This window comes from Polyodon spathula, chromosome 10 (assembly GCF_017654505.1).
Source record: "Polyodon spathula isolate WHYD16114869_AA chromosome 10, ASM1765450v1, whole genome shotgun sequence".
In the NCBI taxonomy this organism is placed as follows: Eukaryota; Metazoa; Chordata; class Actinopteri; order Acipenseriformes; family Polyodontidae; genus Polyodon; species Polyodon spathula.
Genome location: NC_054543.1, coordinates 18,977,157 through 18,995,184, shown reverse-complemented (window position 1 = coordinate 18,995,184; position 18,028 = coordinate 18,977,157). Strand labels below are relative to the sequence as shown.

The window sequence follows — 18,028 nt, the reverse complement described above, 5'->3', positions numbered from 1 at the left end:
TTTTTAAGATGCCCCTTCCACAGTAAATCCACCTTTTTTAGTTGGAAAAAATGCCACATTTTAGTATGTGGAGGGTGGGGGGGTGGGAGAACCTTTATAGCCCTTATTTGGCTTCAGAATGCCCCTTGGGGAGCGGTAGTGCCCACGTTGAGAAACACTGCCTTATAGTGATTTATTTTGCTTGCTATAACCTTTTTAAGTTAACTGCCATTATAGTGGGATAATCTGTCTCTAGTGACCACCATAATGCATCTCAATGTGTATAGTGCTCAATTATATCAAAACCACCTCCCTACAAATACATTATTTATATGGTCCCTTAGACATTTTACATAGGGTAGAATGGTTACTGTTTGTGTGCAAACATGTTTTTTTTTTTAAATACCTTTTCTTACGTGAATACATATTTGTTTATATTCTGTGTTGCTATGGAAACAGAAACAATATATCCTTGTAATCTTCATGTACATAGGTAGGTACGTGTTTTCTGTTTGTGAAAATCCTTTGTGGTCAGTTATTAAAATACAAAAACATTAGCATACTGCACTCATTTACGTTGGTCTTATGTTTTCCCACTGTTCTCCTCCAATGGCAGTATTTGAATTACAGATTACATCTATTGAGGTGAGCAGATAAAACTTGATCCCACAATACAAGTCAGCCTGACTTCCCAGATGTACTTCGCAATATTTTTTATTCTTTTTTTTTATTTTTAGGAAGACTGCAGAATTCCAAAATGTTTTGGTCAAGCTTTATTTTAAGGGCCATTTTTTTAGTTTATTAACTGTTAACAAGCATTGTTAATTTTTAGTTAAAGGTTAGAGTTAGTGTTAGTGTTAGGGTTAGTGTTAAGGTTAGGGTTAGGGTTAGGGTTAGGGTTAGGGTTAATAAAAACTTGATTTAATTTGCTAAACATTACTACAGTAACAATGAGAACCGATTTCAAGCATATAATCGACTGGGTATTGATCATCCATAGGGCTCTGGTGTTTGCAGTTTTAGCTGGCCTATTATATATTATTAACTAACAGTTAACAGAAAATAAATAATGTACATGAACATGTTTATTAGCTGTTTGTTACAGTTAATAAACAAAAAATGCCCTTAAAATAAAGCGTGACCAACTTTGCAAATGTTCGTAATATTTGTACCGAAAAACACTCTGAAGGTTTAATTATAATACTGGCTCTTTTAAAATAAGGGTCATGTTTTTGCCATACACTGTTTTTGCGATACAACCCATACACTGAACTGAATGAAATCACACAATATAAAAATATTTGTTTTTTCCACCAGCATCTTGACCGTAATAAATATCAGTTTCTCACTTTCGGTATGAGCACTCTTCAGCTCACATTTCCCATCTCAGCCCAGCTTCCTGTAATGTTCTGTGCAAATGTATCTGTCACAAAGTTGCAATGTTGATGAGGGTCACTGGCACTGACATCTGTTTTAGGGGAAAAACATTTGTGTTCAATTTTAGTAGTTAATATGCTGTGGTTTTTGAATTTTAAAAAAGCTCTGCTGAACAAAATGGTACAGTATTTAAAAAAGTAACAGTATTTGTACAAAAGTCATGTTCTAAAGCATAACATTTTTAACAGAAGGAATTCAAACATATGTATGTGTAACTTTATTATACCCCCACCCCCCCCCACCCCCCTTCAGTGGTTCAAAAGATTAATCCAGAAACAAATCTGTTATTGCATTTATGCATCTAATTATGCTGCCTTTATGTTTTAGGCACAAATGAAGATATACCTTATTCTGAAATGTAAGCTGGACAACCAGGTAAAAACTCAAGTGGAGTTCTCCAGCAAAGACTGTTCTTCCAAACGAGAGTCTGTAGTACTTGAAAATGAATACACTGTGTCAGTCAAGGCTCCTGGTAAGTATGTTAGCTGCTGGGGTCATTTGTAAAAGAATACGTTGCAATTTAAGACATTGAGGGGTAGATGTTGCAGCTGTTGCAATGGTCACAAACCAGTTGCAAAAGAGTCAGAAGTCTAGTGTGAAATGTACTAAACAAGTACAATGCTGTTAGCGACTTTTTAGAGAGAGCTTTGGTGCAGCAGTTTTTCTTTGCGGTTCAACCTCAGATGAATATGTAATTTTGAGTGTTCCTGCATAAATTCGCAAAACTGGGGTGGAGATAGTGCAAACAAGGTTCTCAGATATTAAAATATACTAAAGCTGCTGGCAATTGCAACACTTACGTTTGCATCAATTTGTTAAAAACTTTTGAAAGCATGTTTTAAACATTCGCAATTGTTGCTGGCAATTCCAAGTCCACTTTTTATTTGCACCCCAGCATTTACTTACAATATTTCCCAGCAGCCCCAGCGCCTATTGGAGACCGGCGACTATTTGAGACTCTGTGTTTATTATGTAAGATCACTAACATCTGCAAATACTTCAGATGCAATCATGAAAAAGCTGCCTGAACACAACCTTATAGAAACGACATAAGTAAATTACAACATTCCAGCAACATCATTAAAGGTTGAGTCAGTGGGTAACAGTTTGAATTGTAATAATAATAATAAAAAAAGGTAAAATCCACTAAAGACAGCCCTGTAAATATCGGAACACAAGCGTGTATTAAGGTAGGCTTGCAGCACAATAAAAAACAAACATGGTTTTAAAATTAATAAAACCCCCCCTAACGCTTTAATTTGTACTGACGCCGGAGATATATATTATTCGTTTAAGCGTGCTGTCCCACACCCTATATGAGATCAGTATAGTGTGAGGGGCCCCACGTGGCTTTATTTGACTGACCCCTATACGCTGATATATATATATATATATATATATATATATATATATATATATATATATTATATAAACGACAACTGTCCACTGAAACTCCAAAGATGTGACCAAAGTAAACAGGCACTCGCAAACAGGGATGGAAAGACTCATTGCATAGCGGTTTGATCCATCCCTCATTTTACTTTTGAGTTTAATAAGACACACCTGGGCGTGTTGCCTATGTACTCTGGGGCTAATCAAGCTTGTATTAAAACGTGGAACTGCTATTCAGTAGGAGTCTTATTTCCACACCGGACATATTACATTGGTGAAGTATTTATTATATGACATTTGAATTCTTTGCCATTCACCTGCATTGTGATTCCAAATCCTGTTGGAATATAACATGGCACAGTTATATAAACAAATGTTCCTATTGACAGCAGAGTGACATTACTTACTTGGTTTCATTCAGAGCTGAAGCACCACATGGCTTATTTTATTTATATATAAGGCCAAACACTTGTCATATATAGTTGTCATCTAAATATTTGAATTCCAAGATTAACTTAAAATCTTCCTTTGCTTTGAGTTAAATAATTGTAAGTGCAATGTTATGAATGTTACATACAGTAAATACCAGGGAAAACTAACTCATAGACTGGGATAATTTATATAATTATTTTATAACCCAATTTATATTAATAATGTCTAGGGGGTGTATCGGATATCAGTCTCACGCACTATAGTATGGAAGATATCCCCTATTTCATTTCACTCTCACCAGTAATACAGTTATATCACAACCACGTTAATAACTTTACATTTCTCACCCCAGTTGTCTATCTAATAAAAACACAGGATTTATAAACAATGCACCCTTTCACTTACACTGAGTATCACAGCAGTGACCTGTTTTACTCTTACTTTTACTGTCTGAGATAATGAAATGCACTGGTTCTGATTTAAAACAAAGAAACAAGGAAAATAATAAAACATGAATTCAATCCAGCAATAAACAGCAGTATGATTAAACAGAGGCAGAATTTATTTTCAATTTTCAAATCTTATTTTTTCTTTTTTAACTCTGTTCTCACTGCTTCAGTAAACCATCAGTTTCGTTTTCAATATCGAAACTCCAATTCGCTCACTGCACAATATAATTTTTTTTTTTTATAACTAGTCAGTAGTCTAGCTTAATAGCCTTTTGAAATAGCACAATACAATTTCACAGTATTGAACATTTACAAAAAAACAACATCCAGCACTTCATTCAGTCCCTTTTATTTACTCACAGTCCTTAAGCAGTAGTTATCTTATTTAAAGCACATAATAAAAAAATCTTCCTTAAGCAAAGTCCTAAAAATAGAAAATATCCTTTTTTTATTATTATTTTTTTTTTTTTTTATTTAGTCATCGGCACTGGTTTTTACCCCGGTTTTCTCCCCAATTTGGGATGCCCAATTATTATTTTTTATCCCGGTTCACCGCTGCAACCCTGTCACAAAGACGGCCGGAGTGGGTGGCGTCAGACCAGAAACTAACAGGAAAATAAACAGTGAGAGAGGTGGATTTTGGTGGAGCTGAGCGAATGGGTTCGCTCAGCATTTAATAAATAAACAGAACAGACACGGCACATTTGCCAAAATAAACAGACAAACAAAACGGACTAAACAAAACACGGTGAGCAGATATTTTACGATTATTATTATTCTTATTATTCTCTTTACCTCTGTCTTATTCTAAATACAAATATACATTTTAAACACTCGTGTTACACAGACCCGTTTATATCCCATGTACCAATGACTACACCAACATTTAACACACCACACGCAACATATAACAGATAATATACACAGGGGAGGGAACTTTGTCACATGTAACCCCCTGTGCAAAGCGCACATGGCCTCAATGGCCACCTCCCCCCTTAAAAGCCCAAAAGTCCAGCACAAAGTCCAGGGCCAGGACCGGAGGCTTCAAGGGGCACACAGGTCGTAAGGCTGTCAGCAGCAATTCAGACAGCGGGGTGGCATACTCCTGCCAGGGTAGTCCTGGCAGCGGAAAGGCTGCTTTGGGGGTGGTCTCCTGACCTACCCCCTTCTTCGGAACCGGCAACTCCCCTTTGTGGGGATCCGACCACAGTACTTCCAGCAGTGAAGAAGCTGCAGTGGGAGCAGGTCTCCGGACCTCCCCCCCGATCTCCGGCAGCGAAACTGCTGCTGGGGGTTGGTGGTCTCTAGACCTCTTCCCCCTTCTTCGTGGCCGGCAGCTCCCCTTGGTGGGGTTCCGGCCACAGTATTTCCTGCTGCAATGCGGAGCAACAGGCAGCCCCAGGCGATGCGGAGCGACAGGCCACCCAGGTGATGTGGAGCGACAGGCCACCCCAGGCGATGTGGAGCGACAGGCCACCCCAGGCGATGTGGAGCGACAGGCCACCCCAGGCGATGTGGAGCGACAGGCCACCCCAGGCGATGTGGAGCGACAGGCCACCCCAGGCAATGCGGAGTGGCTGGCAACCCCAGGTGATGCGGAGCGGCTGGCAACCCCAGGTGAAGCAGTTCCAGAGACCCCAGGCGAAGCAGTCCGAGTAACCCCAGGCGATGCTGAGCAGCGGGCAACCCCAGGCGATGCAGTTCCAGCGACCCCAGGCGATGTGGAGTGGCTGGCAACCCCAGGCGATGCGGAGCGACAGGCAACCCCAGGCGATGCTGAGCGACAGGCAACCCCAGGTGATGCGGAGCGACAGGCAACCCCAGGCGATGCCTGGCAGGCATCCTTGGGCAAAGCGTGGCAGGCATCCTTGGGCGAAGCGTGGCAAGCATCCTTGGGCGAAGCGTGGCAAGCATCCTTAGGTGAAGCGTGGCAGGCGTCCGTGGACGAAGCGAGGCAGGCATCCTTGGGCGAAGCGAGGCAGGGAGTCAGGACAAGCTGGGGTGCGGGTGTTGGCCCTCTTTTTGGCCACTGCGGCCGGGCAGTTCTTCCCCGTGCTTCCCTCAGCAGCCTATGCAAGAGCTGCTGAGGACTGCCAGCATCCAGTACTGGTCCTTCTGGTGCAGAGAGAGGCAGTTCCTGCTTCTCTCCCCTGATGGTGATGGAGGCAGAGGCAGCTCCAGCTCCTTTCCTCGTGATGGTGAGGGAAGTGATACCAGCAGGCATTCATCCTCTGCTGGTGGGGGAATTGCTACCAGCAGGCATTCACCCTCTGCTGGTGGGGGAAGTGATACCAGCAGGCATTCACCCTCTGCTGGTGGACAGGGACCCAGCAGGCATTCACCCTCTGCTGGTGGAGGTGGCGGAGGCAGAGGCAGCTCCTGCTGCTCTGCACCTGCCAGTGGAGGTGGGAGCGGCGTGTAGTCTAATCTTGTTTCAGGGGACTGGTGTGGCTCTCCCTCTTTTGCAGGCGACTGGTGCGGCTCTCCCTTTGGCTCTGGAGGCAAAACCAGCAGGCATTCTTCCTCTGCTGGTGGAGACTCCTCTCCATACTGCGTAGGGCATATGGCTAACGTGTGCCCATAAGCCCCACAGCCAGGACATAACTCTGCCGCGAGGTTCTTTAAAAAAACCTCCCAGCTGATGATGGGGGAAGACTGAGGCGACCCCTGCTCCTCCCTCTCCTGATGGACAGGGCAGTGGGCCACGTAGTGCTCACCTCCGCAGTTGGGGCATAGTTGGGGTAGCTGTCCGAGGGGGTACCAGGGGCAGTTGGTCCTAGAATGCTCAGGCTCAGCGCAGCAGTAACACCCAGGCTGCTGTTCCTCCAGCTGGTATTGTGGCTGCTGCCTTCTGCCATTCTTTCCCATTTTATTATTTTTGTTGTTGTTGTTGTTGTTGTTGTTGTTGTTGTTTTTATTATTATTTTATTTTAAACAACAAATTGCAGTTCCTGCTCTGGTCTGACGCTTGGAGGCGATGTTATCCCACTGCTATAACCACGTGTCACAAAGACGGCTGGAGTGGGTGGCGTCAGACCAGAAACAGGAAAATAAACAGCGAGAGAGATGGATTTTGGTGGAGCATTTAATAAATAAACAGAACAGACAGAAAATAAAAATCTTGTACAAACAAAAACACAAGGACATGGCACATTCGCCAAAATAAACAGACAAACAAAACGGACTAAACAAAACACGGTGAGCAGATATTTTACGATTATTATTATTCTCATTATTCTCTTTACCTCCGTCTCCAATCCCGTTCTCCACTGAGTGGGTGAAAACATGCTGCTTATGCAGCTGTACCAAGACTCGATTGCTAATCAATCATTCAATTGGAGTCTCGGTACAACTGCAACGTGAATTAATAAAGTGCAATTCCCTGTGCTCACATATTATTACTTTTTACTTGCACGTGAAGTGCTGTGCAATCCTCGTGCCTAAATACAAATATACATTTATATTTTTTATATAAATGTATATATCCCGTGTACCAATGACTATACACCAACATTTAACACACCACATGCAACATATAACAGATAATATACACAGGGGAGGGCACTTTGTCACAAACCCCCAGGTGACTCGGGAAATGGAGGCTGAAACACGCGTCCTCTGAAACTTGTTCCTGCCAATCTGTCATTTTTCACACTGCGGATCCACAGCAAAGCCACCAGACAACACAGATCTGAATGGCTCCACTGCAGACCTGCAGGAGCCCTGTCAGCCACAAGGCTCTCTGGTGCATGGTAAACCATGGATTGCCCTGCTGACTTAAGCCCTCCCAATTGTGCGCCGCCTAGGAATATATCCTTTTTTTCCTTCTTTTAAGCAAACAAAATATATCCTTGCAAAGTATCAAAAAAACATAAAAATATCCCCAAAAATGAAAAACAGCTGGTATGTTTACATGTCCGAATCCCTCACATGTGCTGTGCATGTGTGTTCCAAAGATGACTCCGCAAACGACCCAAAGAATGGTAAACTTCAGCAATTTGTAGATTTTTAAACAAACTTCTTCTGGAACAACTGATAATAGTGACTAATAATATTCTCAAATAATAGCGATTAGATTCTGGCATGCGCCTTCAGTCACCAAATACTATCTTCTTTGATTTTTTAAATTTTTTTATTATTATCTCTTTTAGCTATTTGAACACTCAGTTTTCACAAGTCATAAACTGACAATCTTAATGCTATAGAATATATATATTATATATATATATATATATATATATATATATATATATATATATAGAGAGAGAGAGAGAGAGAGAGAGAGAGAGCGAGAGAGAGAGAGAGAGAGAGAGAGAGAGAGATTCCAAGTGACTCGGAACGCAATGCACTTCATGTGTCTTTCAACAGTCCCATAATTCCTTACGAAATATGCTTAACATCACTCTGTATACTGTGTACTGCATAGAATCTAAACGATTAGCATAACAGTTACTACTAGTACTTAGAGACCTCCATAGTATAGTAATATATTAAGTGCTTTGTCCCTTACATAATAATAGTGAACTGTAAAAAAATCAGGTCACTGAAAAATAGAATCCTTTACTATTTGCTAACAAGACATATCAACAGTTACTGTGCAGTGAAACATTATTGCACAGTTCTAGTTAGAGTGCTGCAGCCTAGTTTTTATTAATACAAGTTGTCTATGAGTACTTGGAATGAATGATTATTTTTTGCTACAGATATGCCTTATGGACCTGTTTCTGTGACTCTCTTCTCTGGGGATTTAACTGTGTGTTCAACATCCGTAACTTATTACACTGACATGGAAGAAATCGGAAACTACCTTCTAAGTGCCATCAACCCAATACAGTTTATGTGTCAGGTAAATAGATCAACAATTTCACAATGCTGTAATTTCTCATTTATAATAGTACCCCCAGATATGTTTAGTTGGGACTGCAGCACTTAAAGAGCAGCTTGGTTGAGTAAGTGTTTAGATACATTCTTCTGATTTAGATAATTTTTGTACATACTTTACTGTTTTAAGTCATCAGATTAGGTGCTTTAAACTCTTTTGGCTAGTTCCACATACATCTGGTTTGCCCGGATCTTGACTACCAAATGCTGCTTTAGGTAAGGTAGTGCTAATTGGGGTCTGTGTCGCTGATACACCAGAGTGTAACTGTTAACAAGTTCCCCTACAACACTGCACCTAGTGAATGTAAGAAATACTTAATTGAACAAATGTGGTATTTCTTACATCCACTGGGGGCACAGTGTTGCAGAGGGGGACAGGTTATTGGTTACACTCTGTGTACAAACTGAATTTATAGGCCGTAGGGGAGCTTCTAACTTCTGAGTTTTAAAAAGTCACTAGGATATGATAACTCAAACAGAAAATGATCTACAAATTGATTATAAACAAGAAACTAGGCTATTTAAGATAACTGTGATATTTCATACCTGTATAATGTTAAGAGACTCATCAAATCTCAGAAGCAGAGCAAGGTTGGGCCTGAACAGTATCTGGAGAAGATATCTCCAATGGACACTAGGTGCTGTAGTGTATGAAATGGTGGAGATGGCTCTGAAGGTCCTACACAAATATCATGTCAAAGCACCGGCATTTGCCGCCACACACACACTTTTTACAACATAAATGTATTTAAGGGGTAAAGATGCCATATCAAGTTAATTACTCATTCCTTTATTATTAATGTTATCTTTTAAACTGTGTTTTCATGTGATCCTAATCAAGATGCAACCTGTATCATATCGTAAATAAAATAATGGCTAAATGTACACTTTTAGATTCATATTTTATAAAACTCACTAGAATCACTATTGACAGTTGCATGAAGAAACGGTAATACTGGTCTCCCAAAAACAACAAAAAAGTGTTTGTAAAAAAACATTTAAAAACATAACTTGTCATTTTCATAACAAAAGAAAATCGAGAGGACGTAATTCCTGATTGATCTCAAAACTTTGTCAAGTCGGGTCTTAAAGGATCCAAGTAATCTGCCTCAACAGCATGACTAGGCAGCCCATTCCATACCCTCACCACGCTGTGTGATTAAGCATCTCCTTCCCTCTATCCAACTGTGTCTTCTGGTTTCTGTACTGCACTTAAAGTATCAGGTATAAAGTATTAGGGTTAAACAAGTCAACTGCTTTTAAGATTTGAAAGACACTCATGTCCCTCCTATCTCTTCTTTGTTCTAGGCTACAAAGATTCAGTTCTTTCAGCCTATCTTCATATCATGATCATAGCTCTTGATTTACCACATGAATCACTTATATTAGTTTTCTTTTTTCTTTTTTAATATCTAGGCTTTTAAAATCACAACAAATAATATAGAAGCTCTGGACAACTTATTGACTGAGTCGTTAAAGAACAATATCCCAGCGACTGGTCTACAGCTGTTTGGCATAAACCAGCTAGAAGAAGAAAATATGTCCGCACGTAGGTGATTTTTCAATATTGGGTCATGTCTTTATATACACTATTAGAGGCAACAGTGTCAAAACATAGATTGTGAAAAAATGACTGTGTTTATAACAGCTGATGTTTGTTGTTCAAGTTTTAAAAGTAGAAGTACAAAATAAAAAATTCTCACCCTCATTTATAATTTCCAATCTGGTTTTATTTCTGTTTTTCATTAAATCCTATTTGAGCTCCCCAGTTAGTTAGTTAGTTAGTTCCCCACAAAGGCTTTGTACATCATCCATATAAGACTAAATGTAAGAGATTGAGACTAATTTGACTATTAGTCTCACCTTCAACACATCTGCAACACATCCCCTCGTAAAACCTAGGTCCTTTTATGACTCAGCAGCAGCTGTAATTCATACTTCAGCCTCTAGCAGTAGAGAAAATATTGCTATGAACCATGCAGAACTAAAACTTTTGTTAAAAAATGATTAAGGGTGTAATGAAAAACTGAAGCAAAACAAGAACTGGAAACCAAATAAATGGAATGTAACTACAAAACATTTTAAAATGACAGTAAGTAGCAGCAACGAGGGTATATCCATAACAAATGATAATATTACAACTAATGTTATAAACAGAGGAAGCTTAGAGTTAATTTTTATTTTACCCTTTAAAAAGCATGTATTTTGCCATTACAGTAATCCGTCGTGTATCCACCTGTCACATATCCGGCTTAAGCGTTTATCCACCATGATCAATCTCTTCAGCAGTGTTTGTTTATTATTGATTATTATTAAGATTAGTTCAGAGATTGTAGAGCTTACCAAAGTTTTCATACACTGTGTTGTATGTGCTCCGTGCGCTGCCATTGCTGGTAGTGTCACTTGAGCTGTTCAGTGTGTTGATATGTAAATAAATGCTGTTCACCTGTGGGGGGCGTATCAACTTCAACCTCAGTCTCGATCTCCTGCCTGTCACTCAGCAGCGAATACACTCACCCACACTGCCGACAGCTGCTCTGTCACAAGCATTAATACCCTGTATCTTTCTAAACAAAGGATTTAGGAGAGCTCCCTAATAAAAGCTGAATCTCACAACAATAATTGTGTGAATATAGTCATTGTTTCAGCTGTGTATAATGGTATTTAAAACAGGATTCATTTATCTGCCTTTATCTGCAGTTGGATAACCGATGGATTACTGTAGATGTACAATCCACAACATGAACCAAATGACACACCCACTTTCATTATAAACTACAAACAAAACCAGATCACAGACTAGAATAGGATACTATTACTATTTTAATCCTAATTGTAAATGTCATCAATCAGACAAAAAAAAAAAGCCATCTTGTTACATCAGCATGACAAACAGGAAGCACTGTCTGTTTATTAGGCATAAAGCAGGCATGTAGCAAATAATGCCTGTTGTGTTGACTTCTTTAACAGACCAAAGGAATGAAGAGCTCCCGACTCTACTTCATTTTGCTGCTAAGTATGGTCTGAAGAAACTCACAGTGCTTCTGCTGCAGTGTCCCGGGGCACTGCAGGCCTACAGCATGGTCAACAAGTATGGTGAATATCCCAGCAACATTGCAGAGAAGAACGGCTACAAGGACTTGCGCAAGTTCATGGATGAGTATATGGTAGGGAATAGCCATGTACTATATATTCAGCGGGACTTCTTTGAAGCTGGCTGTTGTAATTATTTAATTGATCAACTTAATTTAAACCTTGTAATGCCCATTTCTGTATCACATATGATACAACGCTTAGCCACCCCTCAATTATTATTATTTTTCCAGCCATACAAGCCAGTATGCAGTATTGCTGTTTTGTACAAGAAATTGAATGTACTTACATCAATAAAATAGCTTTTCTCATTTAAAAAATACTTGGGCTTTATAGGGTTAATTCACACTGCCTTGAAGGGTGAACTTGTCAGATCCCTTGAGTTAAGCTATGTTAGGTCTCATTGGTGCTTTGGTGATCGTCAAGAAAAAGCAGGTGCTGCCAGGGTCTTCCCTTCGATCCCAAGCTCAACCAGTTGAAGTTTATAGAAAGGGAAGGATAGGAAAAAGTGTTCTAAGCGGTTGTCATAGCTTGAGAGAGTGCCCGTTTCACAAGCTGGAGTTTACCTGAAATGACAGCTACAAATAGAGTTGGGGTCAGTTCCGTTTTTCAATTCCAATTCCATTTCCAATCCCAGTTCCCTTTTATACAATTCCAATTTCTATTCCGTTTTACAGCATAGCCTTTACTGAGGTTTATGTCATGGGCTTTATCAGGTTACCTGACAAGTTCATTAAGTTGTATACAGTATTTGTTTGCTCAATAAAGCCTTTGTTGTAAAATGATTGTAATAGGAATTTGAATTGATTAAAAGGGATTTGGGATTAGAAATGGAATTGAGTTTGTTGTGTTACAAGATTTAAAAGGCATTAAATATCCCTTGGAGCACAGTCAAGTCGATCATTAAGAAGTGGAAGGTATACGGCACCACCCAGAATCTGTTTAGAGTAGGCCGTCCTCCCAAACTGAGCAGCCGGATAAGAAGGGCATTGGTCAGAGAAGCCACCAAGAGGCCAATGACAACTCTGAAAGATCTACAGCATGCCATGGCTGAGATGGGAGAAACTGTCCATGTGTCAATGATAGCTGAAGTACTCAACAAATCTGGCCTGTATGGAAGAGTGGCAAGAAGGAAGCCATTTCTGAAAAAATCCTGTGTAAAATCCTGCTTGGAATTTGCAAAAAGGCATATGGAAGACTCTGAAAAGATGTGGAAAAAATTCTGTGATCCGATGAAACAAAAATTGAACTATTTGGCCTAAATGCAAAGCGTTATGTCTGGCGCAAACCCAACAAAGCACATCACCCAGGTAACACCATCCCTACTGTGAAGCATGGTGGTGGCAGCATCATGCTATGGGGATGCTTTTTATCGGCAGGGACTGGGAAGCTTGTTAGGGTAGAGTGCAAAATGGATGGACTAAATACAGGCAATCCTTGAGGAAAACCTGCTTCAGTCTGCAAAAGACCTAAGACTGGGACAGAGATTCACCTTTCAGCAGGACAATGACCCAAATCACATAGCCAAAGTGACACTGGAGTGGCTTAAAAACATGAAAGTGAATGTCCTAGAGTGGCCCAGTCAAAGCCCGGACTTGAATCCGATTGAGAATCTGTGGCAAGACTTGAAGATTGCTGTCCACCAACAATGCCCATCCAACTTGACAGAGCTTGAACAATTTTGCCAAGAAGAATGGACAAATATTGCACAGTCCAGATGTGCAAACCTGGTAAAGAGACTTACCCCAAGACTTACAGCTGTAATTGCTGCCAAAGGTGGTTCTACGAAGTATTGACGCAGGGGGGTGAATACTTATCTATCCAAGGCATTTCTTTTTTTTTTCATTAACTGTAGTTTCACAATACAAATTCTCTTGCCTCTTCAAAGTGTTGAATAGGTTGTGTAAATCAAAAAATCCCATTTAAATGTATCAAGATTTCAGGTTGTAACACACCAAACTGTGAAAACGTCCAAGGTGGGTAAATACTTTCTATAGGCACTGTAACTGCAGATTCCCTTGTTACTATGTGCTTGATTAACCTCATTCTTCTAACATTGCAACCAATTTCCCAGAATCAAACATTCCAAATTGATGCTAGATTCTCAAAGTTAATTGTAATTAGCAAATTTGAGAATTGCGCCTATTCTATCTCGCACCTCTGTCGGTACATACAGTAGCAAGATAACCCAACTGTTCTGCTTTATCAAAGTAAATGTGAATGTGCTTGCAGTGTAGTAATTCTAGCCACAAACTGGTACTTGCAGGAGACTGCTGAAATGCTGAAGACCCATATAAAGGATAATATTACACAAGGAGAGGACGAGGAGACATATGAATCCATGTCCAACATATCCAGAGACACTCTGATGAATCCAGGATGTGATGAAGACATCTACGAATGTATGATGGAGCTGCACCCTGATGGCATGGAAGATATATGTAAGTATTCAGGAGATGTGTACAGACCAAGATATTCAGGAAACAGCATTCTTTTCAATATGTTGTGTTTAATAAAAATGGTTGACAGCACACTTTTCCTCTTTAGATGAAGACATGGAAAAACAACCAGAATCATCACGGGACATCCCAGACCCTTTTTTTGCACAGGAATCTATGATACACAAATTCTTAGAAGGTAAGCCAATAAATTAACAATGGTATGGTCTGCTTGATCTGTCATAGATATTACAGTTCTCTGCTGGGTTGCTACTCAAAATACAAGTTAACTCTCACACTCGTCACAGGAAAATCCAACAGGAGTTTTGATTCTACTGAAGAGGGGGGGCAGGAGGAGGAAGATCCTTACAAGCTCTGTATAGATGAAGACGTCTATGACACTGTGGAGCCGGGGGCCAGCAACCCACCGGAAATCATAAACCGACCTCCAGCACCCATCCCAAGACCCTCAGTCAACCTGGAACCACAGGAGATGGAGCCATACATTTCCAAAGGTGAGTGAACATTAAAATGATGCTGGCATTTCAGTTACAAAGTTTTATATCCTGACTGCTAGAAGACGCAGAATAGTTTTATTGCTAATTCATATAAGACTTTTTTAAATGCCTCCAAACAGACTGTAAAAGTAACCCAGCCTTAATCAGTTTGGTGAATGTGATATTGTTACCTTGCCATGTTCAACAAATAATACCAGTACTGCCTTGGCCAGATACTCAACCTTTCCTTTGGTACAAAGTGACTGGAGTGATTTTGGTCTCAGTGGTTGAGATCTTAAATAACTGTGTTCTAATCGTTTAAGCATTTCATCTTAAATGACCCTATGTTGTTGTCTGGGATGCCCTTTAGATGATTCAGTCCTGAAGTTCTATAACTTGCTGTATAGCATTTTAATTTAGAATTCTGTTGAAATACAGAACTTCTGAGCAAGAAATAGCTGAACTACATTTAGCTTGTTTTTATCATTGGTAAGTCCACCAGGTAGTCTCGCAGTCCACAGTGTACCAAGCAATAAATGAGACACAGCTAATACTCACATTGTTACAAATTGGGGTATCTTGCAGTGTTTTCAGCCAGAGAAGAGGCCAAACTGGAGAATCTGTATGCTCTCGTAGAACCAAAGTCAGGTAAGGTTTGCAGGATTTTAATTAACAGAAGTTTTTGAGAACAGTTTGGTTTCGCAGTCAGGAGGAAAGGACAAGTGAAGAGATCATTGGTTCAAGATCTAAATGTTTGGCTTTGTCTGGCTTGTATTCCAGCTTCTATTTTTAAAGCTTGAACAACTGACCATGTTTTGCTTTTACTGCATTTGTTGCAGATGTGGTTTATATGTTTAACTGCCAGAGTTCAATATGTTCCTTGTTAGTCTATCCCAGTACACAGTGACATCACAAGGGAATTTTAGGGGTTAGAATGCCCATTATACCTTTCCAGTGTTTTGGAGATCATTGATGTACATAGGTGTTAGTGGTTCTGCAATCAATGTGTCTACTGTCAGCTGGGATCTTGTTTGTTTGACTGGCTGGTCTAGAAATGATCAAACTCAAGTCCCAATCTTTTCTGTTAGTTCATTGGGTTATTGCAGTGTCACGTCAGGTTTAATTTATCAGTTTCTGTATGCCACAATGCACTCTGCTCCATTGTTTTGTGAAAGGGAACTGTCAATGTTACAAAACCAGACAAAGGGTCAGGACTGAGGTGTGCTTGCAGAAGCTCTCATGGTACCTGCCTGCATCTTGTAGCCAGTGCCATTGCCGCTCACCTTTTACAAACACCTACAGTTTATATATTAATGCATACAATAAGTGACATAGCATCACGCTGGTCAGTAGATGTCAAACGTTGAAACAACCAAAACAAAATATCACAGTGGGGTTTATTCAATTGATCTAAACTTTGTCAAATCGAAATGCCATTATCATTTAAATAACTAAACAGGATACCTCTCTGGAATTAATTTTACGTTTACAGAGAGAAATGGACAAAATAGATTCACATGCACTGTTAAATGTTTCCTTTTCATAACCTTATTTGTCAAATTTTAATTCTCTCTTTAGATCAGTTGAATAGACCGCAGAGTGTGATGATAATATTATTACAAAAACTTGATCAAGTCACTGGCAAAATGCCCCGCCCCATAGTCATTGGTACACGGGATATAAACGGGTCTGTGTAACACGAGTGTTTAAAATGTATATTTGTATTTAGGCACAAGGATTGCACAGCACTTCACATGCAAGTAAAATATAATAATATGTGAGCACAGGGAATTGCGCTTTATTAATTCATGTGCAGTTGTACCACGACTCCAATTGAATGATTGATTAGCAATCGAGTCGCGGTACAGCTGCATAAAAGCAACATGTTTTCACCCACTCGGGGTTGTGTGTTCGGTGAGTGGAGAATGGGGTTGGAGACGGAAGTAATTGTAATAATAATAATAATAATAATAATAATAACAGTTAAAATAGAAGCTCATCATGTTTTGTCTGTATAGTCTGTTTTGTTTGTCTTTTTTTGTTTTGGCGAAAGTGCCGTGTTCTGTGTCTTGTTTGTCTTACAACCTTTTATTTTCTGTCTGTCTGTTCATTATTAAATGCTGAGTGAGACCATTCACTCAGCTTCACCAAACTCCGCCTCTGTTGTTTATTTCCTGGTTCCTGGTTTCTGGTCTGATGTCACCCACTGCAGCCGTCTTTGTGACAGTCACACATTTCACTTGAAGGAAATGTGCCTAAAATTCTGTTCACATTTTCCAGCAGCAAAAATCTAGTGATGTCACTAACCATTACATTAAAAGCATGGATCAAAGACATGCAACAGTTTGTCACTGAGATATCCCTGTTGTTCCTGTTTGTGAACACACTGCCCGTCCTCTGTCTCACAGGGTCAGTGAGACCCGTCAGGGACAGGACTTCAACCACCACCTATGACACCTACGATGGTGTGAAGACTCCGGGTCAGCGGCAGCTGATTGCCCTGCAGGAGAAGGTGAAGGAGGGGATTTTCACTGTGGAAGAGGCTGTACAGCAGTTCAAGGCGTGGCAGCTTAACCAGAAGAGCAGAGCAGAGTCCTTCAAGTTCCAAGAGGTAGTCGTCTGTGTTTTTTTAAATGTAAAACTTGTTCCCAAAAACAGCTGTGTCTCGTCAATTTAAGTGACATTCCAATTTGAATATAAAGTATTGACAATGTTCACATTGATCAGTCCCACGTGTTTGTAAGTTTCACTGATCTGCACATTATTCAAGTTATGTTAAAAATGCTGTGCCTCAGAACTTGACTGCTTATTAACCAGCAGCACAGCTCCCACGCCTCTACACAGCAATGCACTTGATTGCTAATAGCTTTACTTTGAGCTGTGACCTAACATAGTTTGCCATATTGTAGTTCCCACATCTAATTCTTTGACAGATTGACTTGGCTCAATGGTAATGTGTCATTTTCTAGGTCAAGTTTTATCTGGGTATTGCACAAAAAAAGTAAAAGCTTTGTGTCAGTAACTTTATACAGCACTGTACAAGCCTCATATCTCAGTCTATTTTAAGCATTGACTTCATATTTTAAGTTTTTTTTTTTTTTTTTTTTTTAAACACTACATGCTTAATTTGTTGGCAACCATGACATTGACCTAAGATCTAATGGGGCTGCTATAATGAAATCTTGTGGCTAGATTGCAGGGGTTATTCAGTTCAAATTGAGTTCATCTTGCAGATATAGGAGGGGGAATTCCACCAGACTAGCAAGTGCCATTGTCCGTCACCTTTCGTAGCACACCATGTCATCACTGAAAGCAGAAATAAATGCAGTTCCCTAAAATAGCGAAGAATGCAACATCACCAGCATTGATTCTGAAAAAATATTAGCTGAATGTGCTGGTGTGGAAGTGGTGATAGAACAGAGGAGCCTTG

At 40.0% G+C, this 18,028-nt stretch overlaps 1 protein-coding gene across 1 annotated transcript in view; it reads left to right on the top strand.

Annotated features, from left to right (window-relative positions):
* LOC121321676 (phosphoinositide 3-kinase adapter protein 1-like) overlaps nucleotides 1-18,028 on the top strand; it is an 88,580-nt gene that overhangs the window by 62,555 nt on the left and 7,997 nt on the right. The window contains exons 6-14 of the mRNA XM_041260665.1: nucleotides 1,744-1,888; nucleotides 8,393-8,535; nucleotides 9,987-10,119; nucleotides 11,541-11,737; nucleotides 13,930-14,104; nucleotides 14,211-14,300; nucleotides 14,410-14,616; nucleotides 15,184-15,246; nucleotides 17,007-17,209. Coding sequence (XP_041116599.1) covers nucleotides 1,744-1,888; nucleotides 8,393-8,535; nucleotides 9,987-10,119; nucleotides 11,541-11,737; nucleotides 13,930-14,104; nucleotides 14,211-14,300; nucleotides 14,410-14,616; nucleotides 15,184-15,246; nucleotides 17,007-17,209 — 1,356 coding nt within the window. The remainder of the gene's footprint in view (nucleotides 1-1,743; nucleotides 1,889-8,392; nucleotides 8,536-9,986; nucleotides 10,120-11,540; nucleotides 11,738-13,929; nucleotides 14,105-14,210; nucleotides 14,301-14,409; nucleotides 14,617-15,183; nucleotides 15,247-17,006; nucleotides 17,210-18,028) is intronic.